The 16605-nt window shown below is 55.3% G+C and overlaps 1 protein-coding gene across 5 annotated transcripts in view; it reads right to left on the bottom strand.

The window, feature by feature from the left end:
• The window catches only part of PIK3R5 (phosphoinositide-3-kinase regulatory subunit 5), a 57862-nt gene that overhangs the window by 6229 nt on the left and 35028 nt on the right, over positions 1-16605 (bottom strand). For all 5 annotated transcript variants that reach the window (XM_082774909.1, XM_082774913.1, XM_082774910.1 and 2 more), the window contains 13 exons: positions 12535-12635; positions 11169-11237; positions 10307-10445; positions 8086-8155; positions 6392-6566; positions 5548-5701; positions 4938-5021; positions 3459-4218; positions 2912-3065; positions 2626-2751; positions 2225-2350; positions 1491-1584; positions 128-204 (listed from right to left, as the gene is read on the bottom strand). In XM_082774909.1, coding sequence (XP_082631035.1) covers positions 128-204; positions 1491-1584; positions 2225-2350; positions 2626-2751; positions 2912-3065; positions 3459-4218; positions 4938-5021; positions 5548-5701; positions 6392-6566; positions 8086-8155; positions 10307-10445; positions 11169-11237; positions 12535-12635 — 2129 coding nt within the window. The remainder of the gene's footprint in view (positions 1-127; positions 205-1490; positions 1585-2224; positions 2351-2625; positions 2752-2911; positions 3066-3458; positions 4219-4937; positions 5022-5547; positions 5702-6391; positions 6567-8085; positions 8156-10306; positions 10446-11168; positions 11238-12534; positions 12636-16605) is intronic.

Raw genomic sequence — 16605 nt, 5'->3', positions numbered from 1 at the left:
GCTTGGATTAGGACTCCTTCAGCACATTCTCAGTGTCTGTCTCTGTCAGCCCCAGTTGAGACACGTTTGGGTAGCACTTAACTGGTTTTCTGCCACATTTGTCCTTGCGCAAGTCCCGGGCACTCACCTTGCTGTAGGCGATCTGTAGTGTTAGTGGGATTGCTTCTCTGTCTCCATCTATGCCCAGCCTTTTGCTGCCTGGACCTGCACAAAACAAGGAGCAAATGTCACTCGGTGGACTTTTCTCCCCAGTTTTCAGAGGGCTATTGATACAGCAGCACGCTCGATACGTACAGGAAGGGAAAAATCCTGGTTTGCTGAACACAGCTACAGAGCAACAAAGAAAAAGGTGGCTTAAAAGCTGCCAGAAAGCAATTATTCTAGTGCAGAAGTTACAGCACAAAGCACAACAAACAGCTCTGCAAACTGAAAGCAGTGCTGGCTAAGCCAGTGCAGCAGGGTCAGTGCTCCAGGGAATACACAAAGCAATAAAAGGCTGCATTGCTAACCCAGCTCCTGTTTTTCAGGGCATATTTGTGCCCACATTAAATTAGCCTTGAAATACTGTGCCCAACACTTACTAACATTTTTTTCCTGGATAATTTTTTGCAGATGTTAAGTAGTGTGCTGCCAGAAAACTAAAGGAAAACTCAAAGTCAGAAAAGATCGGTGGTTTCATGAGTTATTGGGAAGAGGTCCTGGCCAAGTCTGTATTTTGGGACAGTAGGGTGGTGACACTTTATGTGGAGGATATTTTATGAGCTCTGTTCAGAAAGACAAGGCAAGCTCACAGAAAAGCAGTTGGTTAACAATATCAAGCAGTGTGTTTGAATGCAGTATGGTGGTCGGCCATGAGATGTCTCTGTGAGCTGCACCAGGCAGCATGCCACCCTTGGTACCCACAAGAGAGCTGAAGACCGCACTGCAAGCAGATGCTTCTGTCATCACTTCTATCTGTAATAATTTTATAAATTTCTAGTTTAAAAGCACATGATCTCTCTTGCAGGAAGGCTCCAAGCACACACACAAACATTGTTTTGCCCAATAAGCTAAGGAAATAGAACAAGGGATAAATGATGCTCTTGGACAAAGCATAAACAACAAAAAGCACGACAAATAAAAGATGAAGAGCTGCACTTGGCCAGGTGCTGATGAGCAGGGAAAAAAAAAAAAAAAAAAAAAAGGTTTGAAATTGCTTTACAGCTAATACACCTGGAGAGTTAAGAGAAGTAAAAAGAGCAAGGCACTGCCACAGCTTCGCTCCTGAAGAGGAGCGCAGAAACCATGATGGTTCAACTCCAGACTTGTGAAAACACATCTGCATCTTTGCTCACATTGCAGCCTGGGTTCAGACCCCTGTTGCAACCCATGTGTGGTGCCAAAGCCCCTGGGCACACTCCCTCCAGTCCCCCAGCAGTCCTCACCCAGCCCAGCAGCTTGCAGACTCCCACCCCGAGGCTGCAGCGGCGCACAGAACACGAGTTACAGACCTGAAGCCTTGATGGCCCGCGTGGCCGCCGAGTGGCCCAGCTCGAGGGAGTGGATGAAGACTTCGGTCATCTTTTCCCCCCCTATGAAGGTGAGCTGCCCGGGGGAAAAGAGAGATGAAGGAGATGTGGTGGTGAGGAGACCTCACAAAGACATGGAGCTGGGGGGTGCAACCTGCCCCTCTTGCTCCTTTCTGCAGAAAATGGGCAAATCCTTTGGGCTTTCAAAATATGCTTTTCAACCACTGCCTTGGGTGGAACTCGCCTCTAGCTACACCTCAGGCTGTTTTAACAGACCACCAGCAAGTGGGCCGCCAAAGCCACCACTGCAGAAGTGGTGCAAGTGAAAATTTTCCCTCTGGGCATACAGCAGGTATGCAGAATGGGCTTTGTGGAGGGGCTTGGCTGGAAAGCAGAGACTTCCAGCAACATTAATGACCTGTCAGCACTGCCAGGAGTCCCTCTTGCATGGTGGGGAATGGTGTTTGGATGGAAAACTGCTCGTGTCAGTTAAGAACTGTCTGAGCAGGACCTGCACTCTTGATTCCTGAGCCAGCAGCACCAGCCAAAGCGCTGTGAGCTCACGTGCAAAGGTCCCCAGGAGAATACGAGGAGACCAAGCTCAGCCTCACCAGCACAAGGTGGCTGTACCATACCCACATCCTCCCCCCAGGTGGGCCCCACATTGGTGACACAGGCAGAAGACACTTTCCCCCGTGCTGAGCCCCTTTGCTTACCTCTGTCTGGTAGAGCTGCAGCAGGACGGGGCGCGTGGCGAAGCGGCAGTAGTAGAGGATCATGTCGGCCAGGATGGGCAGCTGCTCCCGCGAGTCCCCCTGGGGCTCAGCCTCCGGCTTGGCAGACTGCGGTGAGGGGCGAGTCACAACCCTGATGGTGTTTGTGGCACCCACAGCCCAGCACCACCAACTGCCCATCCCACCCCCTGGAGATGGAAGCCCTCCTCCTGGCCACCAGAGCCACCCATCTCCATCTCCATCCCATGCCCACGGAGCGCAGCCTGCTGTACAGGTTCAGGCCACCACGTGGTGGCCCCGTGCTAAGCAGACGGGGCTGTTCCTCAGGGAAGGGGGACACCAGGAAGGGGGACACCAGGCCCTACCACCCAATACGCACATACCTGACACAGAACGTCCATGGGCAGGTTCATCAGCCCAAGAATGTTCCGCTCGTACCATGGGTCCAACATGCCGATGTAGTGGGAGATGTCGTTGGTGCTGCTCTCCACCCCAGCCAAGGTGGACTCCTGAAACCAGACACAGCGGGGTCACCCTGTGCCCCCCATGCTCCTCTCCCATCGCTTGGGGCTGGTGGAGGAGCCCCCAGCGCTCCCCCTGCCTGGCCTGCTGGTGGGATGAGCAGAGTGCTGGTGGCACCACAAGCCCAGCGGTGGGCAGGACACCTACTGCCTGTGCCGAAGCCCGGAGCTGCAGGTCCCCTGGGGATGGGGGAGGATGTGTCAGCGGGGCCACTGGAGCCAGGCAGCTCCTCTTCACGGGGATGTAGAAGAATTGCAGCTTGAAGTACCTTGTCAGTGTGGGACAGGTGCTCTCCTTCAGCCTAGGAGAACATGGGAGAGGGCTGGGTGAGCAAAGTCCTCTGGCACATCCCAGCAAGGCAGTAGGTGATGTGCAGAATTAGACCCCAGTGGCATCTGGGGGATCCTGTCCCCTTTCAGAGCAAGGCAGCAATGGAAGGAACATGAAAGTGCATGGCACATGGACAAGGACATCCCTGTGCCTCGCTGACTTAAGGGCAGTGCCACCTGGCAGGAAGCATCCCCATCACTTCCACCTCCAGACAAGGGCAGCTGGATGTCCCCTGCCACATCTCAGCACCAGGGAGCCCTGCTCGAAGGCAGCAGTGACCCCAAAGCCAGGACTCTGGTGACCCCACCAGTGGGACATCAAGGGCTGAATACCTGCAGCCAGGTCCCCGTGCCACCCAGCTCACCTGAGGTTGCTGTAGGCTCGGGCCACTTTCCCTGAGATGCGGTCGGAGCCGAAGACCACCACGCGCAGGGTGGACACCTTGGCGTCCTCGTCATAGCTGAGGAAGGGCCGTCGGGGCAGGCTGAGGAGCCGCGGGGCGTGCAGCGCCTGCAGCCGCTGGCTCAGGACGTGCTGCGGCAGCGAGTGAGCGCGCCGGGAGCGCGCTGGCACGCGGTGCTTGGCCTGGGGGTGGCACAGGCTCTCGGCACGACGCAGTGGGAGCGAGCCCGTGTCCGGGCAGCCCTTCAGGTCCCTCCTCAGGACCAGCTGGCTTTTGCTTTTGAACAGTTTGTAGATCTTGTTGGTCAGCGTGTGTCTGTATTTGTGGTGGGGCTTCTCCACCTTCAGCTCCGGCCGCCCAACCATGTCCAGGGAGCTCTCGTCACTGTCCTCTGCGTACCCACTGTCCATGCAGTCCTTCAGGCTGGAGACAAAAGAGCGCAAGGACTTTCTGGAGACCACCGTCAGCTCTGAGATGGAGTCTTTGGAAGCAGTGAAGAGGGACATGCGTGAGTGCTTAGGTCCCTCTTCTGCCAGCGCCGAGTACATGGAGTCTTTGGAAATGGTGGAGATGGGGGAAAGCAGTGAGTCCCGCTCTGGGGAACAGCCGTCCGTTTCCACGTCCTCTTCCTCCTCCTCCTCCTCCTCCTCATCCTCCTCATTCTCTGAGGCCACAGGTTCGACAAAGTTGCACTCCTTGCTGAGGACATCGTTGAGGATGTCTGAAAGGCACAGGAGGGAGATCAGGTCTGGCATGGGCTCTGTTGGAAACTGGACACCCCAGACAAGGACCCTCCAGCAGCATGGCGAGCACTCTCTTTAATCCCACATGGATTCAAACTAAGGACCAAAAAACCTACCCCCGAGCATTTTTAGATTTTCATAACATGCTTATTTTTATTATTATATTGCTTATTATTTGATGACAAAACAAAACTTGTCTGAGGTCAGGTTCTGTTTGGGTTCTCAAAAAGCAAACAGCAGCTGGGGCTTTGCTTCCGTCCCACCCTGAATCCGACCTGGGTTTAACCAGAGAACAGAAGAGAGGCAAGGAGTTTAGGTGCTTTGATAGTCAAAGCCCAAACGAATGATTAGGGAGGCAGCAGAGCCCAAGCCAGAGAGCAGGTTCAGCTTGCTGAGGCCAGTGGGCAACAGATGCTCAACTTTCCTGGGACCAGAAGAGGTCTTCCAGGAATGGGGAAGCCAGAGAGACCAGCTCAGCAGAAGGGGAAGCCGCACTTCCCCTGCAAAACTGCTGTGGTTGGGCTGAGAGCACGACAAAACCTCCTGCTCGGCCAGAACCCCCTCCTTGGGCACCCCAGAGAGCTGCAACATCCAAGGGATCTTGGGACGCAAAGCCCCTCCGCAGGGAGACTTTTTGTCACATTTTACTCCTCGCAGGGGAGCTTCCTACAGGGGGAGGGGGCCCCTCTCTGCTTACCAAAGTTATCCTGGTCCCAGCTGTAAGTGTAGCAGCGGGCAGCAGGGATGGGGATGGGCTGGAGCCTGCGGGGCTGAGCATCCCCTGGGGAGAGAGGAGAGGAGAGGAGAGGAGTCAGCCTGTGGGAACACTCCCCGTACTGCTAGCACAGCACAGGAGGCCTGCAGCGGTCCCGGGGGAGATGCTGCCCACCCCAGCAGCTGATTTGCACAGCCCAGGTCATGCCAAGCAGCACACCATCGCTGTCCCATGCAGTCACGCAGCGGGGACACGGGGATGTTTCACACCTCTAAGAGCCACCGGCAGGCATCGCTGCTGCAGCCAGTTTCTGATTGAATGTTCTCATCTCACCCACAAAGGCTGGAGATGGCTTTTGTTGTTGTTTTAATGAAAGATGAGAAAAAAAATAGGGCTCATCACATGGTTATGAAATAGGGCCTGGGCTTTTTTTTTTTTTTTTTTTTTTCCCCTCTTACTGCTGTGCTCGGTCGCAGCTTTGCACAAAACAGGATTTTGCACTTCAAAGCACAGCTCCCAGTGCAGGGGAGCCCACGGCTGGTGCTGAGCTGGCACCAAACCCGGCGGCAAGGGGGACGCGGGGGCTCCTCACCCGTGATGGCAGGAAGGGCGGCCGCTCCGGCGAGGTCCCGCAGCACGCACTGCAGCCGCTCCCGGGCCAGCGCGGGGTCGCCGCTGGCGGCCGCGATCTCCTGGGCTTCAGCGGCGCTGGCGTAGACCTCGGAGAGCTCCTCCAGCGGCTTGGCCTGGGGCGAGAGCAGAGGCTGAGATGGAGGGGAGCACCTCCAGGGAGGGGAGCACGGGTCTTTGGGGAAGGTCACCGAGTTGAAATGACTAAATCTCTTCTCTCCCTCTGTTACCCACTCAAATTCCTCCAGATCTTATACAAATGAAAAAAAAAAAAAAAAAAAAAAAAAAAACAGAACAGAAAGTTCCAGTTGGAAGGGACCTACAAAGATCATCACTTCTACAGACTGCTTTGGGGCTGACTCAAAGTTAACACTTGCCATTAAGAGCATTGACCAAATACCTCTTACTCTCCTTACACGCAGCCAGGCACGGGGCATCAACCACTTCTCTAGGAAGCCTGCTGCAGTGTCTGACCCTCTCGGTAAAGCAGTTTTTTCTGCTGTCTTGAAACCTCCCCTGATGCAGCTTTGAGCCCTTGCCATGCATCCTGTCACTACAAACCAGGGGGAAAGAACGAGCACCTCCCTCTTCGCTTCACATGTACTGGAACACACCTAAAGGGTTTCACCACAAGTGTTCGCCTCCCACAGACACCAAAGCAAAGCGTTTCTCTGGTCGGAGCAAGTTTTTGCTGCATTTCAACCAAGGGGGGAGGTTCTTTCCCTCCCCAGTTAGGGCCAGGAAAACAAAACTGGAGCCTAGACCTGAGGTCTACCCCGAGAAGAGGAGGGGAAGGCTGTGCCCACCTTCAGGAGGCGGCGCAGGGTGTCGAGGTCGCAGCGGGTGCCAAAGGTGGCCTGGTAGAGGTGCTCCAGCAGCAGGACGAGCGTGGCGTGCCGCGGGGGCTCCGTGCCGCTCAGCTTCTCAGCGATGGAGAGGAACTCGCTCTGCACCTCGGAGCGATTCAGCAGCAGCACAGTCCTGGGGACACGGGGACAGAAGTTAATGGGCAGGCATGCTGCTGGTGGCACAGCACCCTGCAGAAAGTCACGCTAGATGGCAGCGTCCCCTCGCATCAGCTGCAGCTGGGGTGGCGCAGGGGTGCCAGAGCCCCGCTGCTGGGCGCAGGGAAGGGTGGGCATGCTCCATCCTGCTGCTGCGTGCACCCCTGGCACCACTTCTCCTGCAATATTGCCAGCCCGACGGTTGCTCAGTCAGCCCTAGAAAGGCTCCAGCCCAGCTGCTGGTCGACCTAAGTAGACATCCAGCATGTGTGATGAAGGAGGTAGGAGCAGAAAATGCGAGGGGCCCCCAAAATATCTTCCCTTTCAGGGTGAACCTCGGAGCATCCCTGCTGAGCTTTAAGGTGCTGCCAAGCTTTAAGCTATCTGAAGGACTGCAGCAGTGAGATGGTGCAGGTACCAGCCACGATGTCCTTGGTAAGAGCTTCTGGAGGAAAACACGTGAGGCTGGGAGGGGAAGCCCTTCCACCCAGAGCTCACCTCCTCCTGCTTTGCCGCCCCTAACGATGCCCGCTCTGCCCTTGTTGGAGATCAGAGCCACAGCCTTCAGCTGCAAAGGGAATTTTATTCTGGATGGCCACATGAACACCAGCAGGCTTTAAATTCCCAAGCCCATAGCCTGGAGACCACACAGATACATGCTTAGGTTTATAGACGTGGACAGTGCTCCTAACTGAGTGAACACAGCTCTGAATTAAGGATGGGCTCAGTTGTGTTTGGTTCTAGAAAGCTCATGTAGAGGTGCCAAGCTTTCAAAAAAAAAAAAAACCCAAGGTTCAGTTGTGTGCAGCTTTGTGCCAGGTTTTCAGGGTTTTATGCAAATACAGACATCTCGCTGCAAGCCACGGGTGCCTGCACCCGTGCTGGTACAGAGCGGGGCAGCTGGACTGGGAAAGCAGCACAGCAGCACCCGCACGGCTGGGTGGGATGCTGGCACAGACCCGGAGCTGTGCAGCGTGCGGGGAGAAGCCAGAGCAGCAGGAGAGCTGTCCTGCCCCGAGCAGAGGTGGCTGTGACGCAGTGGCCCTGCAGCCAGGACGGGCACGCACTACCAGGGCTCATTTTCCTATTTACAAATGAGGTGCAGGAAGAAAGGTTCAGCCCTCGAGTAAGGTGCAAAGTGTGTCTGAACCCACAAGCCCTGCACTGCACTGGGGTGGGCTTGCTCCTGTCTCACCTCAGGCTGGTGGCTCCAGCTTTTGCCTTCCGTACCTGTCTGCACCCAGCTCTGCATCCCTGCTCGGTGATAACCAACATTTGATGCCCACAGACCTTCACCTGCAGCTGTGGAAATGCCACAGTCACACTCCCCAGCCCTTCCTGCAGTTCATCTCTGCTCTCTAAGGTCTTTTACCCAGTGTCCACCACAATCTGGGGGATGCTGCTCACTGCAACCCTGTTGCTGCTCCTGAAGTGCTGCAGCAAAAGCACAGAACAGTGTAGATAAGACAGAGTGAGGCCAGCAGGGCCTGACTTACACAGTGGAGCTCTGGGAGTTCTTCACAGACAGCCCCTGCTCCGTCCTCACCAGCCTCTGGAAGGAAATCCCTGGGGGAGAGAGCAGAGGACGTGAGCAATGGGGGCACCACAGGCTGCCCTGCCTTATGAGCACGTTGGTGTTGTCTCCTGAAGCTGTCCTGACCCAGCTGAGCCGTAGCCTGGAGCAGGAGCGGCAGCACCAAAAGCCCCGCTGGGGACAAGGCATGGCCAGCGTGCAAGGGGGGTGAGCCCAGGAGCAAGGGAGCGACAGGAGAGGAACCAGAGGACAGGATGGCAGAGCTGCTCCATCCCCAGCCCCTTCCACCCCGCCCTGATGTGGGATCTAGTTTGGATCACGCTGGGGATATTTAGCAGCTTCTGCCATTTGCTTTAGCCCCTCCATGCCCTGGATGTCACCTACAGACAGCAGGTCTCAGACTCCTGCACTCTGCAGGGTGACATCTGCTGGACCTGGAGCCGCAGTCCCTGTGATGGGGGGACAACAGCAAAGCCCATCCCACCCCCAAGCAGCAGAAGGGAAACCTGGGGACGATCCTGCAGCATCAGGTAGCCCCAGCACCCTGCGCATGGCAGGCAGCCATGACCCCACCCCAGGTACTGCTCACCAGCCCCAGAGCAGCACCCATGTGGTGGGGGCAGCCCCCATGGGGATCCCTGCTGGCTCCCTCCAAGCACAGCTGCGTTAACCACCCTCGAGAGACATCAGCCCAGTTTGCAGATAAAAGCTATTGCATTCTTGGCAAATATTGACAGCAGCTCGTTCTCAGTTAATATTTACTCCCATCTCAATAAAACGCTGTTGCTTCAGCCTCACGGCAGGTCACAGAGGCTGTGCAGGAGGTCCCAGCCAGCCTTCCAGCACAGGACCCGTTTTCACTGTTCTTGGCTCCAGCGGGGTCAGAGGCCATGGTGAGGGGCGGCCCTGGGCTCCCCAGCCCCACACACCAACACCTCCCACACAGCATCTTTTGGCAGAGGCAGGGGAATCCCATTTGTTTGTGGGAGGGGAAAAGCCTTCGGACCAAAGTCCCCAGCTCTGCAGCCCTGGGCACCGGTGACAGCACAAGAGCAGGATGTAGCAACATCCCCAGTGCTGGGGCTTTCCCAGAGGCCTTTCAAACAGGGCCCGAACCGATGTCACAGCAATAAGTGACCAGGAAGGAACTGGGAAAGTCCGTGGCTGCAGCAGCATGGGACAAGCATCCCCACACCCACACCAGCCCTGCAGCTCCGAGCTGGAGGCTGGGCACAGCACGGTGACCCAGGCAGACCTCCCGTGGTGGCTGGGGTCTCCTTAGAAACTTGCAAAGAGTGGGTTAATGGAGGGCGCCCATCCCTATCTCCCCTTGGCTCATTAAAAGATTAACCCATGAAGACAACGTGCCCCTTGTGGCTTTGCACGGACAGGGGCCTTGCATTTGTTCCCATCGGGGCTCTCCAAACCAGCTGCCTGGTTCGAGGGCATGTGGAAGTATCACACCAGGCTCAGCCACAGCCCCTGTGCCCTTCTGCGCCTTCCCCAGCCCTGCTGAGAGCAGATCACGACCCTGTGCAGGATTAAACGGGGCTGAAATCTGCTCTGTGCAGTAACAGCTCCCCACGAGCCATGGAAAGATGGGCAGATTAGGAGAAAAGGCTTTTGAGAAATAATTGGAAGAGCTGCTCCATTGGGAACAACAGGACATCTACAAGGGGCGCTTAATTAAGAGGAGCACTGCTGCTGCCGATAATGTGCCCAAAGCCGCACCACAAGGCAGCGTCTCGGCTGCAAGGACACAGCCGGGGAGTCGGCAGCCCTATGGAAACCTCCACGCCACGGCAGGCTCAAGGGCTTCTGCCACCTTGATGCCGATGAATGGACCCACTGTTATCACCCCAGCTATGCTGCTGAGTGTCTCGAGCAAAGGCCAGGGCTCGGCGGAAGCAGGCGGCACGTGCTTGGCCGTGCATAAGACCCACCAGACTGACAGGCAGCCAGCAGACAGCCACGATCTTTGCTAATCCATATCAGTCCTGAGCTGAGAGTCCTTGGGATGCTCCTGCTGCCTCACACACAAGGCAGCCCCCAGAAAAACACATCCCCAGCATCCTGCTGCACTCCTCTGGAGAAACCTGGTTGCACCCCGTGTGAGATGGGGGATTTTTGGGACACAGGACCAGCAGCACACAGGAGCCCTTTGGTGGGTCAGGAGCGCTTACCCGGGGCCTTGAGCTCATCACTGATGAAGGTGAGCAGCTCACGGAAGATGTCGCAGTAGGGCACGGGCCAGGTGAGGAAGCTGTGGTAGATGCTGGCGGCTTTCAGGAGCAGCTCGGAGCCTGGTGGGATGTAGGGAGCCTGTGGGGACAGGGAGAGCTGGTGAGGAAGGGAGCAAGGACCCGGGGCTGGAGCCCTGCATAAAAACTGGGGGTATTGGGGAGAGGAGGCTAGGCTGGAATGGGGGGAGGAGAAGCAGACAGGAGCAGGGGTTCACCCCATGACATCCCATCCTCTTCCAAGGAAAAGCCAAAGCGTCCCACTGGGCACAGCCCTGAAACAGCTTCTTCCTCTCTGCACCTCCCCAGGCTCTGGGCTCAGGCTCACGCGCCACAGCCTGTACATCCATTTATTTTTAACAGCCACAGATCCATACAGATGACTCGTGTTAAAGCCTGTGCTTTTGCAAGATCTGGCAGCAGTGGTTTCCTCGGGATAATGATGCATTGTGCTAATAATAATAATAATAAAAAACAATTTCCTGTGAATGCTCTACTCTTTTTCATTAGCATTGTCCACACATTTTGCCCGAGTATAAAGGGTAACGAAAAGAGTTTGCTTCTCTGCAGAGAGATATTGTCTCCCGTTCTCATTGACCCGTCTTTAAACGCAATGATTAAAAACACTGAAGCACATCTTTTCATCTCTCTCAGCTTGTGCAGCGGTTGCCTGCTCCTGCTCCCTGCAGCTTTGCACAGGACCTTTTTGGGGATGAGCTGATCAAAGCAGGCTGGGACCTTTCAGATGGAAGGCACCCGTGGCTGTCCCACGGGGCCAGGGCGATGTTATGTGCAGCAGACTTACACAGAGGACCGCGTAGTAGAAAAGCAGAGCCAGGGGCATCACAAGGTCGTAGTCGCACTTCTCCTGCACCTGTAGGAAACAGTGCAAAGGGGGAAGGATGAGCCAGGCTGCTCACCGTGAGCATTGCCCAAAAGCATCCTTGGAGTGGTGTCAGAAGGCTCCCCAACACTGTGAATCTGAGCACCCTGACCCACACCATCGTGTCGCCATCTTCAACAGATGGAAACCGCTTGTGTCCATGAGAAAGTAACCCCTAAGGCACCAGTAACCCTCACAGATGTGAGGGGCAGATCGGCACATGCTGCCTTTAGCCTCCAGAAGCAGCTTTCAGCTGAGCTCCCAGCCCTCCCATGCTCTCCATCCTCACAGAGTTACACGAAATTTCATGGAAGCAGCTCAAAGGAGACAGTTTGGGGTGGTGGTCAGGCAGCCCAGCCACTGCAAGGGCATGGCAAAGAATGATGCCAAGCGTGCATTTCTGTCCCAACCTCTGCCAGTAATTAGCCAGCAGGATTATTTCACCAGGGAACGTGGTGATGGTTCAAGAGCAGGCTTGTGGACACTGTCTCCCCTTGTTTATGAGCACAGCACAAAGTCCAATAAACCCTTACATAAATAAACCCTAACGTAATAAAACGTCATCCACAACAAGATCAATCCAAGCCATTAAAAAAAAAAAAAAAAAAAAAAAAAAAGATTAAACAGAATAGCAGTAATCATATTAACGTATTAGCTAGGCAGCCTTTCTTTCCCCCAAAATGAAAGGCAGCATTTACCCCATCACATGAATTCCAGGCTGCAGCAAACACCGCTGCTTCCTTCCACATCAAGGGATTCCTCCCGGGTCATCCCCGCAGCAGCTCCGAGCTTCTCCTGCTCGTGATGGGGCACGGCAGCCGATACAATCGGCCCCACTGATGCTTCTCCTCCCCGTTTTGCTTGACCATGCCATGCTGATCGGTGCAGACCCTGCCTGCTGTCCCCAGTGCCCTGACTCTGTCCCTTGCTCTGCAGGCAGAGCAGTGGCAAAGTTTCCATCAAAAACAAGGGGAAGCCTTTGGTTTGCTCTGATCCGGACCAGCAGCTCCAGGCTTGCTGGGGAGCTCTGAAGAAGGCACGGCGCTGAACAGTGCTTGCAGAAACCCAAACCCTTCCCCAAGGACCTGCAGCGCTGCCTGAAGAGCAGATATGGGAGCTGGCTGCTTTTCTGTCCATTTCCACGTGCTAAAATCTGGTGGGATGCATAAGGTGGCTGTCACCATCACTTTGGGGCACATCCTGAGCTCTAATGATGCTTTGACCCAAACCCAAATCACCCACCAAGCTCTGCAAAGCTCTGCTCCAAAGCCAGCAGCCCCCGACTCACCTCCTTGGCCTTGCAGAGGATTTTCTCCACCAGGATGAGGTAGTTGCCAGCATCCCGGCTCACCAGCTCCTGCAGGCTCCAGCAGTTCAGGCACAGCCCCGCTGCAAGGGAAGCAGAGCACGGTGACCCACAGCCCAGTCCAAAGCACCCACAGGAGGGATGAGCAGTGGGAAGGGGTCAGGGAGAATGTGCCTGGGTCACAGAATCACAGAATTTTCTAGGTTGGAAGAGACCTCAAGATCATCGAGTCCAACCAACCATCGAGTCATATTGCTACAGAGGAAAATTAACCTTGCACCGTTGATCTGGACAGATTAAAGCTCTCCAAATGGTGCTTATCACAGCAGTATCACTTTTTAACATGCATCTCAGTGCTCTTGTTGCCCAGTGCACCAAACACAAAATTTAGGTCCCCATCACGCATAAACCAGCCCCTCCAGCTGCATCACAGCCAAGGAGTGATGCCCATCCCACTGACTGGCTCCTCCAGGCCCTGGAGATGCACAGTCAGAGCTCACAACAGCAGCACTGCAGCTGCTGAACACATCAGCATCATTGCTAAGCCTGCCCAGCATTTATTCCACCTCCTCAATGCCTCCAAACTGTCATGAAATATATTAAAACCCCTCCGGGTTAGCCAGATATTGAAAGAGGAGAACTTCAAAGGGATGGAGGGTCCTTCACCCCAGCTGGCTGAACCTCCCCGGCCTCCCTCCTCAGACACGTGCCGGGACCCCGCTGGTGACAATGGCCCAAGGCACTCCCCAAAGCTGTGGCTTTTCCTGGTGGTCGGGGCCACCTCCAGCCCTCCCAGATGGTTTAGAGGAAACGATCTGCATGAAGGCACCGGGCAGCTCCTTCATCCTGACCGTGTGTCCTGTAGGAGGGGCTGCTCGCTGGCTTAGAGGGGGTCAGGGTCTGCAGACAGAGGAGGGAACAGCATCCTCCCCATCCTCCTTGTGGACCCAGGCACCGCACACAGTCCCATGGAGGGAAGTTATGGAGAAATCTCAAACACCTAACATATCAACATCTGGAAGGGTCCTTGTCTGCATCTCTCCTGGCCCATTTCTCCATGGATGTTAGCAGCAGGAGCAGACACTGTGCAGACATTGCTTGGCTCAGCACCAGCCACGGCATGATTTGGGGTGCTGGCATCAAGGCTTTTCCAAACTCAGTCAACAGAAAGCAAAACCAAGAAAAAACAAGTCTCTCTCGCTGCAGGGAAGCCAGGTTAGTGATCAGGGAAAACAAATACAAATGCAGCCTTTTTTCACTTGCATGGTCTATGCAGGGGCAGAGAAACATAACAAACACCAACACACATGCGTTGACCGTAGCTTTGGAGCTAACAAGGAAGAGACAACCCCATTAGCTGGCAAGGGGACAGGGTGTTCCTTCACAAACCTACAGGCCATGTTGTCCTGTTATTCCCAAGCTGCAGAAGCTACAAATTCATGCCATAAAATTACCTTTATACACTTAACTAGATGTGAAATGGGGAATTTAAAGCAGCCGTAGTGCAGCTGGAAGAAGGCTGATGGTAAGACAAGCAACACATGCGCTTAGATAAGTCAACGCTGTCCTAGAGTGCAGCATCCTCCAGGTAAAGCTCCAGCAGCAGTGAGCTCACGCAAGCAACTGTCCCGGCAGAAGTGGTTAGAGCCATTGGGAGCTTTGCTGACCTCAGCAAGCAGTGGCTGGGCTCACAGAACACCTTCAAACACCCACTCCTGCTTCAGCAGGGAGGTTTTGGGGGTTATTTCAAGCTGCTGTGCACAGAAGAGCCCAACCCCAGCCCAGCAGAGCCAAAGTGCATCTCGGTGCATCACCAGCTGAGGAGCACGCCGCTTCCTGCGCGAGTGCGACCACGAGCACAAATAGCCTGAGCAAGGCGCGGGCTCCTTCCTTCCTCTCGCTTCTAGCGAGGCAGGAGGAAGCGGCGGTGACGGCTCACTGCTGCTCGGTGCCCAGCGGGGCGCAGGGAGAGGTGCTGGGCTCCTTCCCTGCAGAGTTGCTGGGGCAAATGCACAGTGGATGCGCTGGGAGGGATGGGAAGGCAGCAGGGGCAAGAGGAGGGCTGCAGGGAAGCAGCTTACGAATATGATTCAGGGCTGAGGCCTCTGACCCATTTCTGTGTGTTCTAAAGGAAATCTGAGCTAAAGCATGAAGATGCAGCAAGATTTATTTAAATAACACTGCTATGAGCAGAGGAATTTCTGTTTGACTCACAGTCCTAGAAAGGCACTGGGATTACCCACCGCAAAGCAAACCAGTGCTGGGAGGCAACAGGCCGCCAGGAGCCCAGCTCCTAAGCTGGGCGATGCAGCATTAACCAAAGACACACCAAAACAGCTGCATCCTCGCTAAAAATATTCTCCAGCACAAAATGCAGCTCGGAAATCCTGGACACAATAAACAAAGACCGCGCAGCAAAGCAAAGTGCTGGCACCGCTGGGCATTGGTCAGGACATGGGACCCTGAGCTGGGTGGGAATTCCCTTCCCTCTGTGCACAGCCCAGTTCATGAGCACCTATTTTCCAAGCACTGGGAGCGGAGTTCTCCCCTGTATCCAGACCAAAAAGGTTATTTGGCCATTGAAGGTAATGCTTCTCATGGGTCCCCGGTGACATTAACAGTGCACAAGCCACTGCTCTGCAAGTGTCATCTCCATCTTCCTACAGGTGCCTGGTGACCAGCCAGGACACAGCTGGGTGCTGGGAACTTCTACAAACTGCAGGGCAGCACTGGGTTTATTTCCAGGCCAGGGAAAGGCTGTGGCCAGGTGGAAACCACATCCAGAAGGTTTTATTTGCAGCTGCTCACCCATCTCAGCGCAGCCCAGCAAATGGCTCACTGCAGACAAGGGGAGAATGCGCACCGAGGGCACACAGAAAGCTTGAACCAGACTTTCCTGGACATGGCACTTGCTCTTGAATTCCCCAAAAGCACTTTTCTCGCTGTGAGATGCAAGGGAGGCCCTGGGTCTGTGGGGAAGATGTAGCTCAGGAGTGTACCTGGAGCCCTGCTCCCCATGACCTCCACTCAGACGGGTTGGCCAAGCACTGGTGGGGGCCAGGTCAGCTTTTATCGATGCACCTTGTGCAGGGGGCACAACCCAGGACTTCACCTTCCAGACCCTAAATCAATTTGGGCCACGAAGCACCAAGGACCCCCCAGCAGGGCAGCAGCCCCACAGCTAAACACTGCTTACATCCACCCGCCCTCACGCTCAGCCTGCCAAGTTTTGCTGCAGAACAGCAAACCAGCACTGTTGGTTTTCCACTGTGTACGGAGAAAGAGCTGGATTTATGCACCAGCTCCACAGGCACCCCGGAGCACAGTGCAGCCTGGAGCTGTGCTGGGGCTCCAACATGCAGACCCAAAGCACTGACCCGTGCTTAACCCTACGCAGACCCCGAGAAAAATCTCCCTTTGGGAGAGGAAAACCCAAAGGAAATGCTGGGAACAGGGACCCGAGGGGAGCAGAGGCAGCACCGCGGGCGAGCTGGGTCTTCGATCGCTATCGGCACGGCCGGCAGCATGCCGGAGGTCGGGAGCAGCGTCCCCGTGGGCGGCCTCGGAAGGATGAGGCTTCGCGATTTCTCTTCTGAGAATTGCCGCGAGCCGCCCGCCTCCCGCAGCGACTCCTTCCTGACCTCAGCAGCCACCGTTTCCCCTCTGCCACTTTTTAGAGGGGGTGACTGTCAAATCGGAAAAAAAAAAAAAAAAAAGAAAGAAAGAAGAAAAGGAGAAATAGTACGTGCCCGAGCTGCCTTCGCCCACAGTGCAAGGGGCGAGCATCCCAGTGAGCGGCTCCTGATGCCGTCAGAAGTGACGCACTTGGAGGGGTGAAAAGCAGAAATCTCTATTTCTTCCCTCCCTCAGACCCACTCCTGTTCTTTCTACCAGATTAAGCTGATTTTCTGCAATGGACAGCCACGAGGGATGGAAAAATTCCAGCAGCAGCTGGAGGACGTGGGTGGGTTCGAGGTGCACAGAGCACATCCCCACAGGCACAGCATCCCCCCGGGGAAGGGGCAGGGGTCTGATAAAGCTCCCCAGGCTGCA

The sequence above is a fragment of the Aythya marila genome (assembly GCF_965140915.1).
Source record: "Aythya marila genome assembly, chromosome: 18".
NCBI classification, from domain to species: Eukaryota; Metazoa; Chordata; class Aves; order Anseriformes; family Anatidae; genus Aythya; species Aythya marila.
The sequence above is the reverse complement of the archived record's forward strand: the minus strand, read 5'-3'. Positions and strand labels throughout refer to the sequence as shown.